The sequence below is a fragment of the Paramormyrops kingsleyae genome, chromosome 14 (genome assembly GCF_048594095.1).
Source record: "Paramormyrops kingsleyae isolate MSU_618 chromosome 14, PKINGS_0.4, whole genome shotgun sequence".
Taxonomy (NCBI): Eukaryota; Metazoa; Chordata; class Actinopteri; order Osteoglossiformes; family Mormyridae; genus Paramormyrops; species Paramormyrops kingsleyae.
In genome coordinates this window covers 17,687,540-17,707,359 of record NC_132810.1, presented here as the reverse complement: position 1 = coordinate 17,707,359, position 19,820 = coordinate 17,687,540, and the positions used below count along the sequence as shown (strand labels likewise).

General features: G+C 48.4%; 1 protein-coding gene across 13 annotated transcripts in view; it reads left to right on the top strand.

Moving 5' to 3' along the window:
* Nucleotides 1-19,820, top strand: part of myt1lb (myelin transcription factor 1-like, b) — a 77,825-nt gene that overhangs the window by 20,960 nt on the left and 37,045 nt on the right. For 11 of the 13 annotated variants that reach the window (XM_023807873.2, XM_023807865.2, XM_072698731.1 and 8 more), the window contains exons 3-5: nucleotides 7,704-7,749; nucleotides 7,989-8,022; nucleotides 9,470-9,532. In XM_023807873.2, coding sequence (XP_023663641.2) covers nucleotides 7,704-7,749; nucleotides 7,989-8,022; nucleotides 9,470-9,532 — 143 coding nt within the window. Of the gene's footprint in view, nucleotides 1-7,703; nucleotides 7,759-7,988; nucleotides 8,023-9,469; nucleotides 9,533-19,820 lie in introns of all 13 variants that reach the window. The other 2 variants (XM_023807882.2, XM_023807835.2) reach the window with 1 other exon arrangement.

Below are 19,820 nucleotides of genomic sequence, written 5' to 3'. Positions count from 1 at the left end.
TTTTGGACCTGTTATTTTATAGATCATTTTTATACAGTCATTTACAGCCACCATTTTTAGGTAGGTAAAAAAAATTAAATGAATAATTTTATTCAGGCTGGCCACTGAGGCGGCGATATCGAGCAATATGGCAGGTGACCTAAGGGGTATGGATCTTACTCCCTGCTCCTCAATCAGCTGATCCCTGAACCTCCCCACAGAGCAGGTTGACGGGAGCATACAAACATATGGCTTAGTTACAAGTCCTCCTCATCAGGCCTCTCTCTGGGAGGCGTGTAGATGGCTGCACCATAGTCGAGTGGATGTCCTCTGAGACTGCCTGACAGCGCCAACAGATCGACATCCCTGTCACTGCTTCGTCTGTTCGCATTAGATCAGCTGTGTTTAGATGGAACACGGTGGGTAAAAATATGCATGCCTAAATTTGGTCTGCGCCCCAAACAAATGCGTACTTTTAATTAGTTTTGCTGGATTGCTAGTCTGCCCTCTAAATATGATGTTTACAGACCGATGAGGAGAGGGTGGGTTTACAGTTACGGGTAACTGGGGCTATTTGGCGATTAGCTTTTTTTCCCGATGCTCTCTGTATTGGTGCTAAAGCATGAACTGGAAGGGCAGATTTTGGGTTCTTTGGCTGCAACAACTGTGAGTTTTGATTTGAGGTTTTCGTGGAGAATCTCGAGAGCGACTGCTGGGGCTAAGTATTGGATTTGACAGGGCGAGTCCTCACCATACAGGAGCACGTGACACAGGCCCTGATGGGGACGTCTGTAGTCATGCTCATTAAAACACAAACATCTGTCAAGAACATGTAATAGGTTCTCCTTAGGACTCATTTATGGGTCAGAAAATCATTCCGGCATTTAATGGCATTAAACCCCGTATTTTGGGTTATTCAAGGATCAAAGATTTGTATTTAACATTGTGCAAATTGGTTAAACTTCAAATAAATTTTGTAGCGGCATACAGAATCTTCATAGCTACATATTTACATACAAGACTACATACATACATACAAGTTTCTACAGACTTCTGAAACTAGGGTTGGGCGATATATCGATAAATACAGCATTGTTATTATAAACATTCATATCGTCATCAGTTTGATTATAATGGGTATCGTCATATAGCCTAAACACTTGTTTTCTTGAAAAATTAACAGTTACAATGCACTATTATTACACAAATTCCCTCAAGGTATGTTGTTGGTGTAATTTATCATTATACCCGTCACATGCTCCATAACTATTAGTAAAACAGTTTGGTCATCAAAATCAGAACTCAAGATCCATCCATTTTCCGCGCCTATCCTAGAAGCTATGGGCACAAGGCAGAGAACAACCCAGGATGGAGCGCCAACCCATTGCTGGGCACACTCACACGCCAGTCACTCAGACCCACGGGCGTCGTCACCATTAAATCACACTGCATAATTATTAGTTTGGACCCCCCTCCCCCACATCTGAAGCCCCCGCTCATACCTATGGGCAGCGCGGTAGTTCCACTTCAACATGGCATGTTCTTGGGCTGTAGAGGGAGGGATGTGACTGGAGAAAGCCCCCCCACAGTGACACGGAGAGTGCATGCAAACTCCACACATGAAGCCATGGCAGAGACTCAAACCAAAGACGAGGCAACAGTGTCAACCAGTGCACCACTGCACCACTGCATTGCCACACCACCTCCTCTACATATGAATTTCAGAATATTATAAATATCAATATTGTAAAAATCTGAAAATATTGTGATATAATTTTTAGGGCATATCACCTAGCCCTACTCAAATCCATTCCTTGGAAAAAACAGTAAGGCAGTCAGAGAAAATCCCAGCAACAGAATATTACATTTTTGTATGTTTTTTTCATAATCTGAATCTGTTTAAGGGCAATTCTGATGGAATTCTACAAAAAATGGGGCACTGAAGTAAAGAAATAGTGAATTGAATTATATTGTGAAAATTTTCAGTATTGTATGAAAAAAATTATCATGATAAAATATTTTGCCAAATCACCCAGCCCTATTTAGAACCATCAGCTGCATTAATTTGTCTTCTTGCCATTTTCATTATATATTTTGTTATGTGTTTATAAATATTTGCCCCACGGCATTCAGAAACGCAGAGTATGATGCTTGTAAGTCGAGAACGAGGCAAGTACAGGACAGGGCAGGGCAGGGCAGGGCAGGGGAGGGGAGGGGAAGAACCCCACACACTGCAAGCTCTTGGAAACAAACTCCGTGCAGATAGAACCACTGACTCGATTCCGGCTTCCCGCACAGACTTCTGGGTAGACGGGCTGGCGCTCTGCACCTGTGGTTTCGGGATTCCCAGCTAGGGTCCCTATTTCATTTGTGGCAGTAATTTAAATTTAAGAATCAGTTGTGTGGATGGGTTAGGGCAAGAGTCTTTCCAGCAGACATGATACGGCAACATTAATGTTTCCACAAATGCATCACCAGAAACAGCTCCTTCCGTCAGCTTTGTGAGAGAATCTGAAAATCACGAAATATAAGAAATAATACCACAAAAATGTGTTTTGTAAACACTAGGATGTTTGCATATAACTTGATTTAATGACTTACATGCCACAGCCAGTGTATATAAACATTTAAACTGGTATTCTGAGGCCGGATGGTGCAGTCCTATCTTTAGTCACCTTAAGAAACGTTCTTATGGAGGAGGAAACATTATTGGAGAATCGCCATGTGAACAAGTCTTAGTGTTGTGCTCAGCCACCAGAGAAGGTAAGGCTGGGTTTCTGTATTTGACAGTGAATGCTGGATATCTGACATGTACACTGACTTGCCAACACGCCTCTCATGCTGCTATCTAGAAATGGCCTCCAGGGGGCGGCTCTATAATACCAGGCCAGCCCTGGTATACAGTATAGGCCCTATAATGCCAGGCCAGCCCTGGTATACAGTATAGGCTGTATAATGCCAGGCCAGCCCTGGTATACAGTATAGGCTGTATAATGCCAGGCCAGCCCTGGTATATAGGCCCTATAATGCCAGGCCAGCCCTGGTATACAGTATAGGCTGTATAATGCCAGGCCAGCCCTGGTATACAGTATAGGCTGTATAATGCCAGGCCAGCCCTGGTATATAGGCCCTATAATGCCAGGCCAGCCCTGGTATACAGTATAGGCCCTATAATGCCAGGCCAGCCCTGGTATACAGTATAGGCTGTATAATGCCAGGACAGCCCTGGTTTATAGGCCCTATAATGCCAGGCCAGCCCTGGTATACAGTATAGGCTGTATAATGCCAGGACAGCCCTGGTATACAGTATAGGCTGTATAATGCCAGGCCAGCCCTGGTTTATAGGCCCTATAATGCCAGGCCAGCCCTGGTATACAGTATAGGCCCTATAATGCCAGGCCAGCCCTGGTATACAGTATAGGCCCTATAATGCCAGGCCAGCCCTGGTATACAGTATAGGCTGTATAATGCCAGGACAGCCCTGGTATACAGTATAGGCTGTATAATGCCAGGCCAGCCCTGGTATACAGTATAGGCTGTATAATGCCAGGCCAGCCCTGGTATATAGGCTGTATAATGCCAGGCCAGCCCTGGTATATAGGCCCTATAATGCCAGGCCAGCCCTGGTATACAGTATAGGCTGTATAATGCCAGGCCAGCCCTGGTATACAGGCCCTATAATGCCAGGCCAGCCCTGGTATACAGTATAGGCTGTATAATGCCAGGACAGCCCTGGTTTATAGGCCCTATAATGCCAGGCCAGCCCTGGTATACAGTATAGGCCCTATAATGCCAGGCCAGCCCTGGTATACAGTATAGGCCCTATAATGCCAGGCCAGCCCTGGTATATAGGCTGTATAATGCCAGGACAGCCCTGGTATACAGTATAGGCTGTATAATGCCAGGACAGCCCTGGTTTATAGGCCCTATAATGCCAGGCCAGCCCTGGTATACAGTATAGGCCCTATAATGCCAGGCCAGCCCTGGTATACAGTATAGGCTGTATAATGCCAGGACAGCCCTGGTATACAGTATAGGCTGTATAATGCCAGGCCAGCCCTGGTATATAGGCTGTATAATGCCAGGCCAGCCCTGGTATATAGGCCCTATAATGCCAGGCCAGCCCTGGTATACAGTATAGGCTGTATAATGCCAGGCCAGCCCTGGTATACAGTATAGGCTGTATAATGCCAGGCCAGCCCTGGTATACAGTATAGGCTGTATAATGCCAGGCCAGCCCTGGTATACAGTATAGGCTGTATAATGCCAGGCCAGCCCTGGTATACAGTATAGGCTGTATAATGCCAGGCCAGCCCTGGTATACAGTATAGGCTGTATAATGCCAGGCCAGCCCTGGTATACAGTATAGGCTGTATAATGCCAGGCCAGCCCTGGTATATAGGCCCTATAATGCCAGGGTTGTGGAAGAAAGACCGACCCTCACAAGACTGGCCCAGCAGGAAAATCCCCCAACTTCCAGATGGCCAGTCTGTGCCTGATGGCCTCTGTTTTCCTGCTGGGTAATGGGGATAAAGCTGGTACCCACTAGGACAGCCCGTGTGTGTGTGTGTATGTGTGCGTGTGTGTGTATGTGTGTGTATGTGTGTGTGTGTGTGCGTGTGTGTGTGTATGTGTGTGTGTGTGTGTGTGTGCGTGTGTGTGTGTGTATGTGTGCGTGTGTGTGTGTGTGTGTGTGTGTGTATGTGTGTGTGTATGTGTGTGTGTGTGTATGTGTGCGTGTGTGTGTATGTGTGTGTGTGTGTATGTGTGTGTGTGTGTGTATACGCATGTGTGTATCTGTGTTATATACATAAAAACCTGTTATTTTGATGTTATTCCCCACAAGGGGAAACTGAAACTGAATCAGTGACTGCAGTCAAAACCTAAAAATGCCAAAATTCTTAGGTTAGGGCTGGGTGAGGCTTAAGGGGTCATTGCTGATATTAGGGTTTTCCCATTTAAATGAATGAAGAGTCCCCACAAAGACATGAATATAAACATACAGGTGTATGTGCGTGTGCATGTGTGTGTGTGTGTACCTTCACCCTTCCATCTCTCTATGAGCCATGCGGGGGTCCATTTCTCTCTGATCTGGGTTTTCTCTCAGAATAAGATGCTTCCAAGCTTTGGTCTTGGGCATGCTGTAGAGGAACAGCCCGCACTGACACTGTGCCGGAAATGAAGTTCCTAAATCGAATGCAAACACAATTTAAATCCTTCCCTTTGTGGTATTTTTGTCACCGGGATTTCCAGGATATTATTTTTTTTATGCCAAACAAATGGTGGCTCCGGTCTGCGAGCAGGTGCGAACTCGCCGGCGATGATCCGGCAGTCTCTCAGAGACGGACAGACAGAACGGAAAGCCGCGCGCTCAGACAGGATGTGCTGCCACAGCACGAGAGAGGAGCTGCGTCGTAACGGTGTGGGCACCATCCCTCCCAGGGCTGTCACTTCGTGTTATTTTCTCTTTCATGCCAAATGTCACTTCCCGAATCGCCCATCAGGAGGTAGACCATGGGGGGAGGGGGGGCATTGGGTTGGATTGATAAGTTGTTAGTTTTAACAGAGGTAGGATCTCCATCGATTGCCATAGAAAAAGGGCAACGCTTGTGCATAAGTATTTGAGGCCTTTCCGGAACGTGCCGCTGTCTGTCAGGATAATAAAGCAGATTTATTATGTTTTTGTTCACTTTCATATGTTTTATTTTTTCAGTTTACAGGCTCCTGTGAAAATATCAAGACCCCATCAAGCCTAAAGATTAAGTACGGCTTTATTAAATCATATTTAACGAGAATAAACGTAAGCACTTTTAATACAATGGGCCTGAAACCATTCAGGATCCTCCCAGTTTCATCCATATCCAGTTCACTGAAGTAGAATGAAACTGTGACAGAATATATTGTATAAAGGTGTTATATATATACCAGAGTACCCCAGTATATATCTATATAGACTGAGATGATGATGTCACTGTTGATGGACAGACATGCAGTATTGTTGCTGTAAACGTATACAGCGCATACAGAAGGAGATGTGATACTATATGTGTATACATTACACAGGCAGGCTTATTGTTATGTTGACAAACCCCAGCTGACAGTTTAATGAAAGCCTGTGTTCAGCACATTGATCAGCGCAGGTCCGTTTACTGACACGCGCATCACCCCGCGCCGGTGACGGCCGGGCTAGGAACGCGTCTCACCGAGCAGCCCTGCTCGCGTATTAAATGTCGCGGGATGATTATCGGGCTTATCAAGGGTCAGCTAAGTCAGACCCGGTCTATCTTCTGATCTCACACCAAATTGGGGGTAAATGTCACTTCTTTAGGATGGTTTTAAAATAAGGACACTTCATTTGACATTTTGCACAAATACAGGTATATTGGATTACATGTTTTAGCATATGCCATCTTGCTCTCCTTTTATGACACACACACACAAATCTATATTTATACACACACATACATTCATACACATGAGAGTGAAGCTTGGGATTAGAGGACAAGTACTAGACATGTGATTATTCTGCTAAAGACAGGATTCAAACCAGCAACCTTCTGATTGCAGGCACAGAGGCCTAACTTGCTGAGCCATACTTTGCTCCCCCATCTCTCAGGGGGGCGCTGTTGGGTTTTTGGAATCACGCAGATTAATGGGGTGCAGGTCTGTGGCTGAGCAGCCGGGGGTGCGCTACGCTAAGCTGTGCTGAGCTACGCTACGCTAAGCTGTGCTGAGGGTGCCAGCAGGCCAGCATTAGCAGAGTGCAAACAAGTGCCGCCGTGCCGGGCTGCCGCAGGGAGGGGAGGGCCCCAGGAGGAGGGTGACCTCGCTGGGCCCGCGTGCCGCCTCCCAGACCGGTGCCATCGTCGCACTCTGGGGCTTTTTGTTCTTTTTTTCCTCTCCCGGAGGATGAAAGGGAGCCGTGCAGCGCAGCTAAAAGCCTGTCATCGGCGCTCCCGGCGCGCTGAAGCTAATATGCGGGCGCATCTCAGGCCAGACAAGTGCTTATGTCACTGTCATAAAGCCGTCTTGTTTCATGTGGATATATACCCTTGTAAAGGGCACACAGAGGGTGGGGAACTATGGGAAATTTCATTTATGTTGACTGTCTCTTTGTCAGTGAGTGTGTGTGCGTGTGTGTGTGTATGTGTGCGTGTGTGTGCATGTGCATGAGTGTATGTGTGTGTACACATCTGTGCTTGCATGTGTGTGTGTGTGCATGTGTGTGTGTGTCAGTCTATGTGCTAAGACTTCATTTGCTGCATTATTTATAGCTAGCTAAGTGTCTTCCTTGAGTATTTTGGATAGTTTGCTATATTGTGACATGGTCGCCCTCTCACACCAAACAGCACCGACAGTGTCCTTAAGGAGGCGCTATTGGCATTTTACACGAGCAGATTTGCGGGGGTTTGGAGGCCGCTGGGGCTCGTGTTCCATGCTGAAAATCGGCGTGGCGTTATGGCTGAGGGTGTTATGGCTGAGGGTGTGTGGATGTAGCGGCAGGTTCACGGTGAGCGTGGGCATGTTGCCAGATGGCGGCACGCTAAATACAGACCGCGCCGACGGCTGTGGAGTCCCACGCGTGAACCTTAAGGTTCTCGATGTCGAACGTGGGGTTGATGGGCTCTGTGTGTGCGTGCCTGTCTGTGCGCGCGTGTAGCTATGGTGGGGGGGGTGGGAAGGCTGACCTTGCACCCACTGACCTGCCTCTCGTGTCTCCCCAGATGGAGGTGAACGCAGATGAGAAGCGACATCGCACTCGCTCCAAAGGTATCCGGGGTATGTCCATCATCCAGCATCCCCACCCCCACCCCCCCAAAACACACTCCTCTGCCCATCCAGCCACCCCCGACCCCGGCACCCATACACCACCCTCCATTTCCTTCTTAGCAGTCTGCTCACTGCGACCGCTGTGTCTGTCATTTCCATATAGGCAAAAAAAATTCTGTCTGCTTGGTGATTATGTCTCTCTCTCTCTCTCTCTCTCTTCTCGCCTGTCCCTCTCTCAGTGCCTGTGGAACCGGCAATACAAGAGCTCTTCAGGTTAGTAGGGATGCAAGTGAAAAATGTACCCCCACCTTGCCCCAACCCCCCACCCCTCGACAAGAAGAGGAAACTAGAACATTACTGGGAACAGCAGAACACCCCCCCCCCATTTTGCACTTAAATATCACCCCTGAGGAGAAATATCCATCAGACACATGGTCCTCATCCTCGTTCCAAAATCATCGCTTTGCCCACCACCCACTATTCCCCCAGCAACCTCACACTTTTCTCTCATCATCCTTTCTGTATTTTTATTTGACGGGGGCAACATTCTGGAGCAATTTCCTCTGTAACACAGCGGCATTACTGATGTCTCCCACCCCTCACTCGCTCAGGATTCCACAATCCCTGGCAGAATTCCCTGGTTGTCGCCAACCGCATTCCGACTGTTGGCTGAATGGCTTCGGAGGTGACCCCTTTCTGGCTTTTAGCCAGTGGGTTGCCCGGCGAATCCGAGTGCCCTCGCAGCCACCCTCTTCAAAAGGAGCTCCACCACTCATCTAAAAATACACACAAAAAAATCCCAGGCCGTACCCCTGCTGTAAACAAGCCGTATGGATCACCAGACACAACATAAGCTAGTTATTCCGAGGACCACGGACCATCCCAGCACCCCTTATTCATTAACGTTACCTTGTTTGTTGTTTTTTGCCACTTCATTAACTAGATGACAGATATGGGAACATGCCAGAGTTTATAGCGCCTATAAATGTGTTCACACACATGTTCCGATTGAGATTTAACCTCAGCGTGACCTGCATAATTAGAAGTGCTGGGATGGAGTTTGCGATTCGGTGAGCGATGGCTCTGGGAGCAGAGCTCACGACACTGCTGGTGTCTGTCCGCCATGCTGTCTCCCCTCTGCTGCACGACCTCAAAGCGTCCTTCTGCTTCTGGGTGATTCGTCTGTCCACCTGCTGCCTGCTGTCTTATGTTTTGCCATTTTTTCTGCCATCTATGGTTATGGTTACTGGAATGTTCTAATGGATCTTGCCCTTATAAAGGACACTTGCCTCTCTGTGCCTCTGGTATTCTAGTTGACAGAACAAGGTCGCCCGTTCTGGAGCTCCTAAGCATTAGCGGTTCTTCTTCCTCCAGCTCTCCTAGTGTTTCGGTCTGAAGACGGCAGCTAATCACATGGTCGATACCGAGTCCGTCCAGGGGAGCGGACGTCGATGCAGCCAATAACAGCATTCGATGCCTGCCCTCCTTAGCTGACTTAAAGTTATTACAAAGAAAGAGTTATAATGAAATGTATAAGTTTATAGCAAACATGGGCACCTGGGAAGGATACTGGTGGAACAACCATGACCGTGAGAGTAGGGTCATTGGGGGGGTGCGGATTGGGAATGGGGGCAGGGTTTGACTATGTGGGTGGGGTTTGGGAGGTAGCGGGGTCTCTCCACCACACCCCTGGCTTAGCACCCTGTCTCCTCTTCCGCAGCTGCCCGACGCCAGGCTGCGATGGGAGCGGGCACGTCAGTGGCAAGTACGCGCGGCACCGAAGGTAACGTCCCTGCCGCCGCACATGCGGAGAGAGGCGTGGCTCAGGCTCGGCAGCGCCAGGGGGTCACATGGAAACGCTGCCCCACCCATGCCGAAATCACGGAGCTGGCACCATCGCTGTGTCCTCTGCATTTCCCGACCCGCATCCCGGCTGTAGGCGTCAGACTGGCCCAGAACCTCATCAGTGTTCCATCAAACACACAAACCCCCTCTGTGATTTCAGCTTGTGTGCATTTAAAGGCAAATCCTTAATTCATACAACCACACACTGAAGTCAAATGCTGTATATTCAGCAAAGCATTAAGGCTTTTTCTGATCAATACATTGGCTGCTTCTGCCACCATTAATGATACTTCATTAAAACACTATCAATAAAAATAAAAAAATATATAAATGTATATACATATATGTATACAGTATATTATATCTACCATAATATAGTAACAACTTTTTACCCTCCCGTTTAATTTATCTGACAAACACATTAAATGGACTTAATATCACCATTATAAAGATGAGTAGACGTCATATACTGCAGCTTAGTATTTATTAGGGGATGGTGTTTCTTTGGCCGGGGGTATGTAAACATGTCTATATTTTGCATAAAATAACTGCTTTGACCTACATTTCAAAAATATATTTTATGGTTATTTTGGTATTAATAGCATGACTTCTACAAAATTTTCATCGCAAAACTTTAGAATCATTTTGGGGGGAAAAAAGCTATAATATAATGATCACGCTCCTCTTTCAAACGGAGGTTTTAAGTCGAAGGTAAATAGTAAAGTATGAACTTTGGGCATTATGAAGAATGGCGCTAATCACCTCATGTTTATTCATGGGTCGTGATATCTCCCGTAACAGACTCCAGCAATCCCTCTCCGCTCGCTGGCTCCGCGTCCGCCAGACAGCCCCAAAAGTTGGATCTCCTCTGACACAAAACGCGGAGCTACGGCCACGGTGTCACTTTAGCTAAAGCCGTTTTCCTCCAACCTTCATTTGATCCATCCGGTATTCTTTTCTTCCGTGGAGACACGGAAAAACGAGAGAGGCGTTGTTTCAGTCGTCGGCTTAATCTGGGATGTCGACGCTGAAGTATGGGCTGGCAGGAAATGATCAAGCTAATGAAACGTTTTAATTATTCACCCTAATTGTACGATATGATGAACATGACAGTAAATCCCAGGATCAACCATTCATGTCCGCGTTATACTACCGCACCTCCTCGGCGAAATGTCGCTGTCAGGCGTTATGTTGTGCTTTGAGACGCTTCAGCCTGGGTCGTAATTAACGGCATTCGTCCCGGGTGTGTTGGTATTACGCCTGGCAGAGAATCCCGGGGTGGATGATTACATCCCACAAACCTGTCTACCAACTGCTAGCAGCAAGTGATGGGGAGTCATGTGACCTGATACATTGAGGACACCTCCAATAGGAAAAGCGAAACAATCCGGAATGCATCCTTCAGTATACCGCGGACACCCTGCGCCAGATCGAGAGGAAGATAAACGCGATCGCCCGATCCATCAGCGCAAGGTCCTTTAGACACTCTACACTAGCTAATTTATACTTCAGATTGGCCTGCCCTCATCTGCATACTTATCAAAAGTGTTTGGCCTGCCTGACAGAAACTGCAGGAAGGTGGCATCATTAATATGTTAATTAGGCTTCCCATCAACGGGCGGGTGATATCCGCTTGAGCCCGGCGATCCACGGGAGAGGGGCCCGCGCTCCGGCTCCCGAGCGGAATTGCATTTACACCGGCATGAAAAAGCCATTGGGTGCTCTGCCTCATCACGAGCATCATCAGGAGTTTTCATGATTAGTTTGAGGAGAACACTTCCGGGATGATGCTCTGCTCATCAGATTCACTCTCGTGTTTCGCGTTTCCCCATTATAAAGTATAAATGTTTATCACATTGTGGAGTGGGCTCGTGGAACAAAGGTCCGATTTTCCAGGCTCATTTTCACAGTTTGACAGTAATGGCCACACCTTGAAGTTGGCCTGTTGTGGGTGTGAGGCGTGTGATGCTGTTTGTGGGGTACGGTCAGCAGCTGGCATCTGTCCTGTCAATATGGGCAGCTGGTGATGTAGCATCCTAGGCAAACTGGTGCGGCAATGAGACTGAAAATGGCTCAATGAGTTTGGAGGGAAGTGGATCGTTCTCTCAGGGCTATTGTGCCATCAACGTGACCGGAGCCCAGCGGCGGAACATCATCGGAACATCATCCCATTCATTTGCCGAGACTTTAATAAAATCAGGAGATGGCCGCAGCATTTAATTTCCAATGAACATTAAATGATGCTATTCGTATTCAGGGATTTCTTCTCACCTGCAACCAGTGGTGGAGGAAGTACTGAAGCGTAGTACTTAAGTAAAAGTACAAATATCCTGCAAAATATGTACTCAAGTAAAAGTAGAAGCGCTACATCAACAATCTTACTTAAGTGAAAGTACTAAGTACTTACTTTTAAATTTACTTTAAAGTATTTTTTAAGTACTCACACAATGGTTTGTCTCAACGTCTGGGATGTGCCATTTTGTAAAAGAATAGTAGATATACTGACTTACGCCTCGACCGATGTCATTGCTCATAATAATTAGAAGCAACTACTGTATACAGTATATGTGTATTGGAAAGTTTGGTGTGCTTATTGTGCGTGCACTCTGCAATACTGTGTGTACCCTAACTTAGAATTATGTGGATGACAAGGTATCTACTAGGTATAACCCACTAATACTGTATACCATTAAGATAAACCAATCAGGACATGATATATCTTCAAATCATTTATGACTACCCAGGCATGTGCTCGTTTATTTCAATCACAATGGGCGTATTCACATATTTCTTTACCCAACACAAACATTCAGATTATCATGTTGTTATCATGCGAATAGCGCGATTTGCAAGGGGGTGGGCGATCAGAGCCGCTTCGAAACGCAGACGCTTAAGTCAGTCACTCTTGTTATTTCTATTCATATCACGAAGCTGCAGAAATATATTTAGCTTCTACCTATATATATTTGAAAAGTTGACCGTCCAATGTTTCTGAGGGTGTTTTTTAAATGTGCATATGACAAAAACTCGTAGACTTATTTAACGGTTTGGCGAAATTTCTGTTAGATCGCACCGGCGGAATCACCGACTCCAGAGGGTTAAGCTATCTTCGCTGACATAGCTAATAAACCAGTTGTATCCTACCACCGTGTTAAATAAATAATGAAGCTAAACTGGTGTGATTTTGATACTATTTCTGTATGTCAACATACATTTCGCTAGATAACAGTATCATAACATACCCAAAAGCATAGCATAGCTTACCTCTATATGTTTCTTCAAATTTGAAGGGGAGTTTTTAAACGCCAACAATTCTTTGGGTTGAGGCAGGCATGGGATACACTGAAAACGCAAGGACTCATTCTTTGCTCCTTTGAACTCAAATAACTCTTAAATACGGCCAAGGATTTCTTTCTGATTCAGAGCTGCAGGGCTCGTGCTCATGCTCAGTCGATGTTGGCTCTGGGTCCATGTTGAATGTCTCGTCTTCTTGAAATCAAGCCAGTCTACCAGCTCGTGCGGCTAATTCACGCGCTCTGCCATCATTGGAGCTAATAAAGCCACGTGATTGGTAGGAAATGGCAAACAACGCCAGAACGCAAGAAGCTACAGTAACTATTTTTTCATGCAAGATTTTGAGGAAATTGTGTTCATAAAATGTAACGACTAACGGCATAAATTGTAGAAATGTAGTGGAGTAGAAAGTACAGATAATTGCCGCAAAATGTAATGGAGTATGCATTATTATTTTTACTTAAGTAAAGTACAGATACGTAAAAATGTACTTAAGTACAGTAACGAAGTACAAATACTTTGTTACATTCCACCACTGCCTGCAACTTCAAGATAATTTATTCTGCCTGGATTATTTATGTAAGGAATGTGCTCCCGGTTTCCCTGGCCTGCCCCGTCACGTCACCGAAGCTCTAACTCGGCCCGATAATTACTCTCATTTGACTGGTTCTTTAAAGATGATTGACACATGTGCTGTGCCATGTCATGGGGTCACCACGCCCCCTAGCCGCAGACGAGCCATGGACCTCTGTCTTAAAGCCTGGGGAGGCGATGCCAGACCATTACTGGGGCCCTTACCTGCCCTGCTTTGGGAAAAACCAACACTGCCCCCCTCACTATCTGGCCTACATGCTTAAATGTAAAGAGAATTCCTGCTGCCTGCACCCCCTCCCCCATTCGATCGGTTCACTGACATCCTGGACACATCCACAGGCGGTGGTACAGGTCTCAAGTGGGTGTACTGTAGGTCGCTGGGCATTAAGAGTCACGCCACACCGTGTGGAAAGTGCACTAGAGTCAAGGAGAGTCGAGGTCCTTCAGCTAAAGAGGGACGGAGCTCTGGCCTCCCCCTCCCCAGCCTGCCAGGACCCTCCAGCACACTCCACGCCTGAGACTGTAACCCCCCCCGAACACTCCATCTTACCCTTCGGCTTCCGTTGATGGAAAAAAAATTATAAAGATACCACCCTGTGGACCAATCAGATTCATCACAGAGGCAGGAACAGCCACAAAGCCACGGTCCTAAACCCCTGTCTCTGACCCCAGTGTTTTGCCGTTTCCTGTCGCCAATAGCTTATGGCAGTACTGCCACCCCCCACCCCCAAATGCGGGGTGTAATGGTCTCTAGAACATTCCCTTAGTTCCCTTCCCACTTGCGAGGCTGCCGTCTTCTCTTATGGGGAATGTGATTAAAGAGACGGAGGGACTGCCGGAAACGGACCGACGACCCGTAAAACCGGCTAATTAGCCGAGGCCCCTGCCGAAGCTGCAGCCCTGGCTGCGGAGGAGGGGGGCACTTTGTTGAGCTGCGGGCGAGGGCCCCCTCACCCCCTCCAACTCTCATGGCAGTGTGCGTCTGTGTCCTACCCTTCGCGTTGTCAAGGCGCCAGATCAGGATTAATCGAGACCGAAATCCGCCGAATGATCCCGGTATAACGCAGTGAGAGCACGGAAACACTTGTTTTTCCCTTAATAAAAAGGAGCACGATTATGGGTATGATAATCTCATATAACGACACTCACGTACGTCGCTGTGAAAATGATGAGATCAATAATGGATCAAAATTCGCTGGCGTACCCTGGGGAGAGTTTCAGCAGGTCTATTTAGCATGGGCTCAATGTGGGGCTGACCTTTTTTCTTTGTACTGGTTCTACTGTAGCATATAAAGCATGTATGCCATTAATGTATCGCTAAATATACGAATGGCCCCATTCCCCAGCCATTAGACAATCATTACAGCATTAAGGAGCGTCATATGTATTATCCACAAGCCTTTCGTTGGTTTAGTTCTTCTCTTTCGATAATTCTAAGCTACGAAGTACCTTGAGGATGCTTGTCATACCACCACCCCCATTCCTGTAGCTACATTACAGTGCCTACTTTCCTTCTTTCTGCTGAAAACCGACCAGCATACCCCATCCTTTTTCCCCAAGACCGCTTGGAGCCATTAGCCCGAGCTCAGCCCTGGATTTCTTCACTGCCATAAGCTCGGGAATCATTTCTATACAATAAAACGACGAGGGGTCAGCTTTCAAATGATCTCTCTGAATCTCGCCACCGTAAAAACGGTGCCCTATATGGGCATGTGCTCTGATTTCCTGTTTTTTTCCTTCCGCGTGTCTTCATTTCCCCCTCAAACACATCACAGGACAGTGGCAATTAGCGCGACCGGGGCAGAAACAGCCCTGCTTATTAAGCTTAAAGGAAAAATTATTGACATTTCATGGCTTATTTCTCCGTATTTGTATTGGTTTCCCCTTTATTTTTTCATTTGGCACGGCCGCCCGCGCCGACTTGATCGCCATGGCTACAGCTGGGGTTGAATAATTGCCTGTCTTCACGGGAGCGTGCTCTGGAGCTGGAGTCGAGTGCTTTCTTCCTGACGTGTGCCTCATTTGGATTCCGCCGACAGCCCCGGGGCTGTATTATTCATGCATTGACAGATAGCACTCACTAAAAGCATTGGAACGGAGCCAGGGAGAGGCAGGGTGATAGCTTAGCGCGGTAGCCCTCTGCCGTGGAGAAGGCAGCTTGGAAACAGGGCACTCTGCGGAACTCCCCCCCCCCTCCCGGTTACTTGCGGAAATCCAGATAAGGCAACCTTAATCAAAGTCTGACCCCCCCTCCTACTCCCCGCACACCCGCCACCAGCCCCCCCCCCTCGCATCACCGTCAGCTTCCACTCGGGGTCGCCGCAACACAGGGCTCCACATGCCACTGCAAATGGGCGATATTTATTTATTTTTAAACATACAATACGACAGCTTGCGGGAGGAAGCTCTCGCGGTTTTTAAAACGTTTGCTGGGGGGGGGGGGTCCTCCCGACCCCGAACAGCCCACTGGGAGGCGTGGTTATCCTTGGCAGTCTGACTTTCTCTTTCGCTAATTTCCGAGGGACTGAGACATGTGAGTGGACTGCTCCCTTTCAATTCCGGCCCGTTTCCCTCATTAACCCTCCTCCAGAGCGCCCCCTTATGACCGTAAGATGAACACGCTTCTGTGGATCAGCCCCAGTTCTTTCAGCACTTATACTGCACCGCACACTTCCCGTTAACGGTGGATAAAAAGTCAGGTATGGATTATCTGCTTATTCTCCGTTCCTGACCCGCTTGATTCCGTCCCCAATTTTGTGACAGGCTGACTGCTTTTGAATGGTTCAACATCTGATAAACAGGTGGTGTTTATGCTTTTGCCTACCCCCCCCCCCCCCCCCCCCCACAACCCCCCCCACGGAAAGGCATCAAAGGGAATAAAAGATCATGTGTTGTGAGTAGCAGCTCTGCCAGGCTAGCTGTGGCCCAGGCTCCTTTGCGGGGGGAGTCCATGACCTCTCACACCCCCACCCGATCTCCACCACCCCCCTCCCCATCCCCTGCAGATGCCAGCAAAATTACATCAGTCTCACCGTCGTTTGTTTTTTCCTCTCCCTGTAACCCCCCCCGATGGATGAAAAATATGTGCCGTTTTTGAATGGGGGAATACGCAATCCCTCAACGAATGAGTGTAACGGTAAACTTGGCATCCGCTAATGTCTGGAGCAGAGTTTCCGGAAGGACTCCGGCGTTAGCTCCGTCTCCGCTGTGCCGCGGGTCCCTGCAGGCTAACCCCGGCCCTCTGGGTGCCGCAAACACTTCCAGCTTAATTTTACCTTTTCTCGACTTTCATTTAATTAGACAACTTATACCTTAGCCTCAACGGAGAGCGAGATAGCGCTGCCCATGTGATCAAGTCCGTTGTTGTCTTTTCCATTTAGCTGATGCATTTTCCCAAAGGTGTTAGGTTGTTATAAACAGACAAAGGCACAGGCACCAACAGCTAAGGTATAGATCTACAAGCACGTCACATCTACCAGTAACTCACCTAACAAAGAAACATAGAACATAGAAACTCTACCAGAGCTAGATGGCCCTAATAATCTGCAATATTACAATTCAGTGATTTGCAGTCTACAGTTATAAAGCCAGAAAGTAGGATATCTAAGCTCCATTATGGATGGTCATCAAGAACAGACCCCAGAACATCTAAACATGACTACATGGCTGTGTTTTCTGGGTCTATATGGTGATGTCTACATCGCCTAACATCACTGTAGGATGAATGGCTTCCTGGGGAGGAAGTCAGCAGCTCCTCTCCTTTGGGTCCGACACGTTATCATCTGTATCCATAAGTGCCCCGTCAAACAGGTGATGTGTGGTGTGATGATGTAGCTACCCCCAGCTATAAAACCAGCACTGACACTGTACTGCTGATCCCAGATCAGCATTGCGCCATTGTATGTGTTTACTTCTGATATTCTAGTAAGTATTATTGTTATTATTTCTTGGGACAGACTGGCGCACTTACTGAGATACAGAGGCAGTGGCATCAAGTAATTGCATTGCACAATTGTATTTATAATTGCATGCAATTATGTAATTGACGTATTATGGCATTTACCAGTTGACTGGAGGGTTGCAAAATTAGCTTTGGATGTTATCCCAAATTTAGTCTGTTTTAGCAGCATGGTCAACACGAGTGGGGATGTGGCGGGTGGGGGAGGTGATTTTCTGGAGTGGTTGGAGGGATGTTGTGCTGTAAGAGTTCAAAGAGTTCTGATTCTTTTTTCTTTTTTGATTGTTTCCTCCACATTCAAAATCATTAAAATTCTGTGATTGGCTGGCATTTAAGGTAGGGCCAAGATTGTGATTGGGTGGGTCAGACCCCCCCCCCCCCCCCAGCCCCATGGAGGGCATCTCTACTCTGCCATTAGAGCCCATTTTGATAAAAGAATGCGGCTCTGCCCAGGCTGCCTCGCCTGAGCCCCCACCCATTCATGGCGGGACTGTAACACCCCACCCCCCCGCAGGCCACAGCCTGGCACCGACAGTGGGAATCTGCTCAGGGTGACTCCAAGCTCGGCTACCTGTTTCAGGGCCGCAACGGACGAGCCACCGCCGTCTTCATTGATATTCAGCCAGGATTGGAGTCTCGCCGTCTCCGCTGCGGTCGTGCCGCGAGGGCTGTCTGCCCGGCGAGCCCCAGCCACTGAAAATCAGGCTGCCACACAGACGTGCTTTTCTCTAGCATGAACCGAAAACATAGGGATCCTGCGTCGGGACGTGAGGCTCGGCGCCCGTCCGAATCATGCTCTTGCAGGGACAAGCATCTTAATGTGATATTTTGTGCCGATCTGACATTTAACCAGGGTGGGTAGATAAAGGGGGATGGCTGGGGGGGGGGGGTGGTTTGGGGTAATTCTGTAACACTTAAAGGCACAGTTTTCGATCAGCCCATGGCGGGTTAAAAAAAAAAATTGTACGTGTGGCACGGTTGTTCCTCTTAGTGACGGGAGAGACAGAAACTGCAGCGGTTGGCAAGTCTCCTGCAGAACAGCGGCTCTTTTGTTTAGATCTTTGGAGGGGGGGGGGGTGATGATGGTGGTGGTGTTGGGGGTGCGGTGGGGGGGAGAAGTCTGTCAGATTTAAAATCATTTCGCTCTCCGGCTGGCTCCCAGCCCGTCTGTGAGGCGGGCAAATCCCACTCGGTGTTTCTGGAGGATATCACCATGGAGACGGCGCTCCGCCGCGCGTGCCTATGGATCCCACCGGGCAGGGGTGCGGCGGGCGCCGCGTCCCGGCAACATCGCTGCAGATGAACCGCCACAGCTGCTGCCGCCGTGCAGACAAACGCCGCTTGATGACGATGCCAGGCTGAGGCCACGACTCCTGTGGGGAACACGGCGGAACATTAAAATCGCATAAACCTGCTGCGTGAAGCAGGGCTCTTCCGCCATTTCTGTGGTGACACCACAGACTGAAGGCCTTTTATGTAAGGCTAAATTCTATTTTAGGGCCCAGCATTAAGTATTAAAGGTTTTTTCTAATTAAGCACATTTCGCCACAGCGGCCCCCACTAGCGCCTCCCCTGAAATGGACCCCCACCCCCCACATACACACGCAACTTAATTACCTGTGGAATTTTTAATTGGCAGGCCCAGCGAGCAGGGTGATTGTGCTGCTCCAAGGTCACAGTGTGACAGACCTTTGGGGGGGGGGGGGGGTTCAGGTTGGGCAGGATCAATTCTGCTTGCTGAGCGGCGCCAGAATGTTGGCCGATGGGGCCGCGGGACACGGCGGGGGGGGGACACAGGGACTTCCGTGGAGGGGAGAATCATGCTACGTGTCACATCTAGCGAGAAAAACCAATCCATCTTGCGAATCGGCGGGAAGAGGGCACGGCTGGTAGCGGCTGGCGGCCCTGACGGAGGGTACACTGCACAGCGGCGTCTGTGTGACGCTCTGCAGCCAGCAGCATGCGCTTTGGCTGACGGCTGCCCATCATTGCGTGTTTGTAAACAGAGACAGCTGGAACTGGCCAGCGTGTCCCTTTGTGTCACAAAGCTTCCTCAGGTTGATAAGAGGGGCTGTAATGTGGGGGGGGGGGGTGTGAGGGGGATGGGGCTGTGTCTTTCTGGCTGCATGTGGCCCGGCGGGACTCGCCCCTGATTTATTCAGGGGCGCCGGTCTGCCTAGGGATGAGTGGCGTTTTAATGTGCTGTCGAGATGTTTGGTCACAAACGCTTATCGATCAGCGGCTAGCGGACCCGGGGGAAGGGAGCAAGGGGGGGAGGGTCGGTTGGGGGGGGGGGGGAATTACTGAAGGCCCCCACAGCTGTCAGGGCCGGGACGGCCCACTCCGCTCGGCGCAGATTAATGAAACGGCGCGGAGGTGC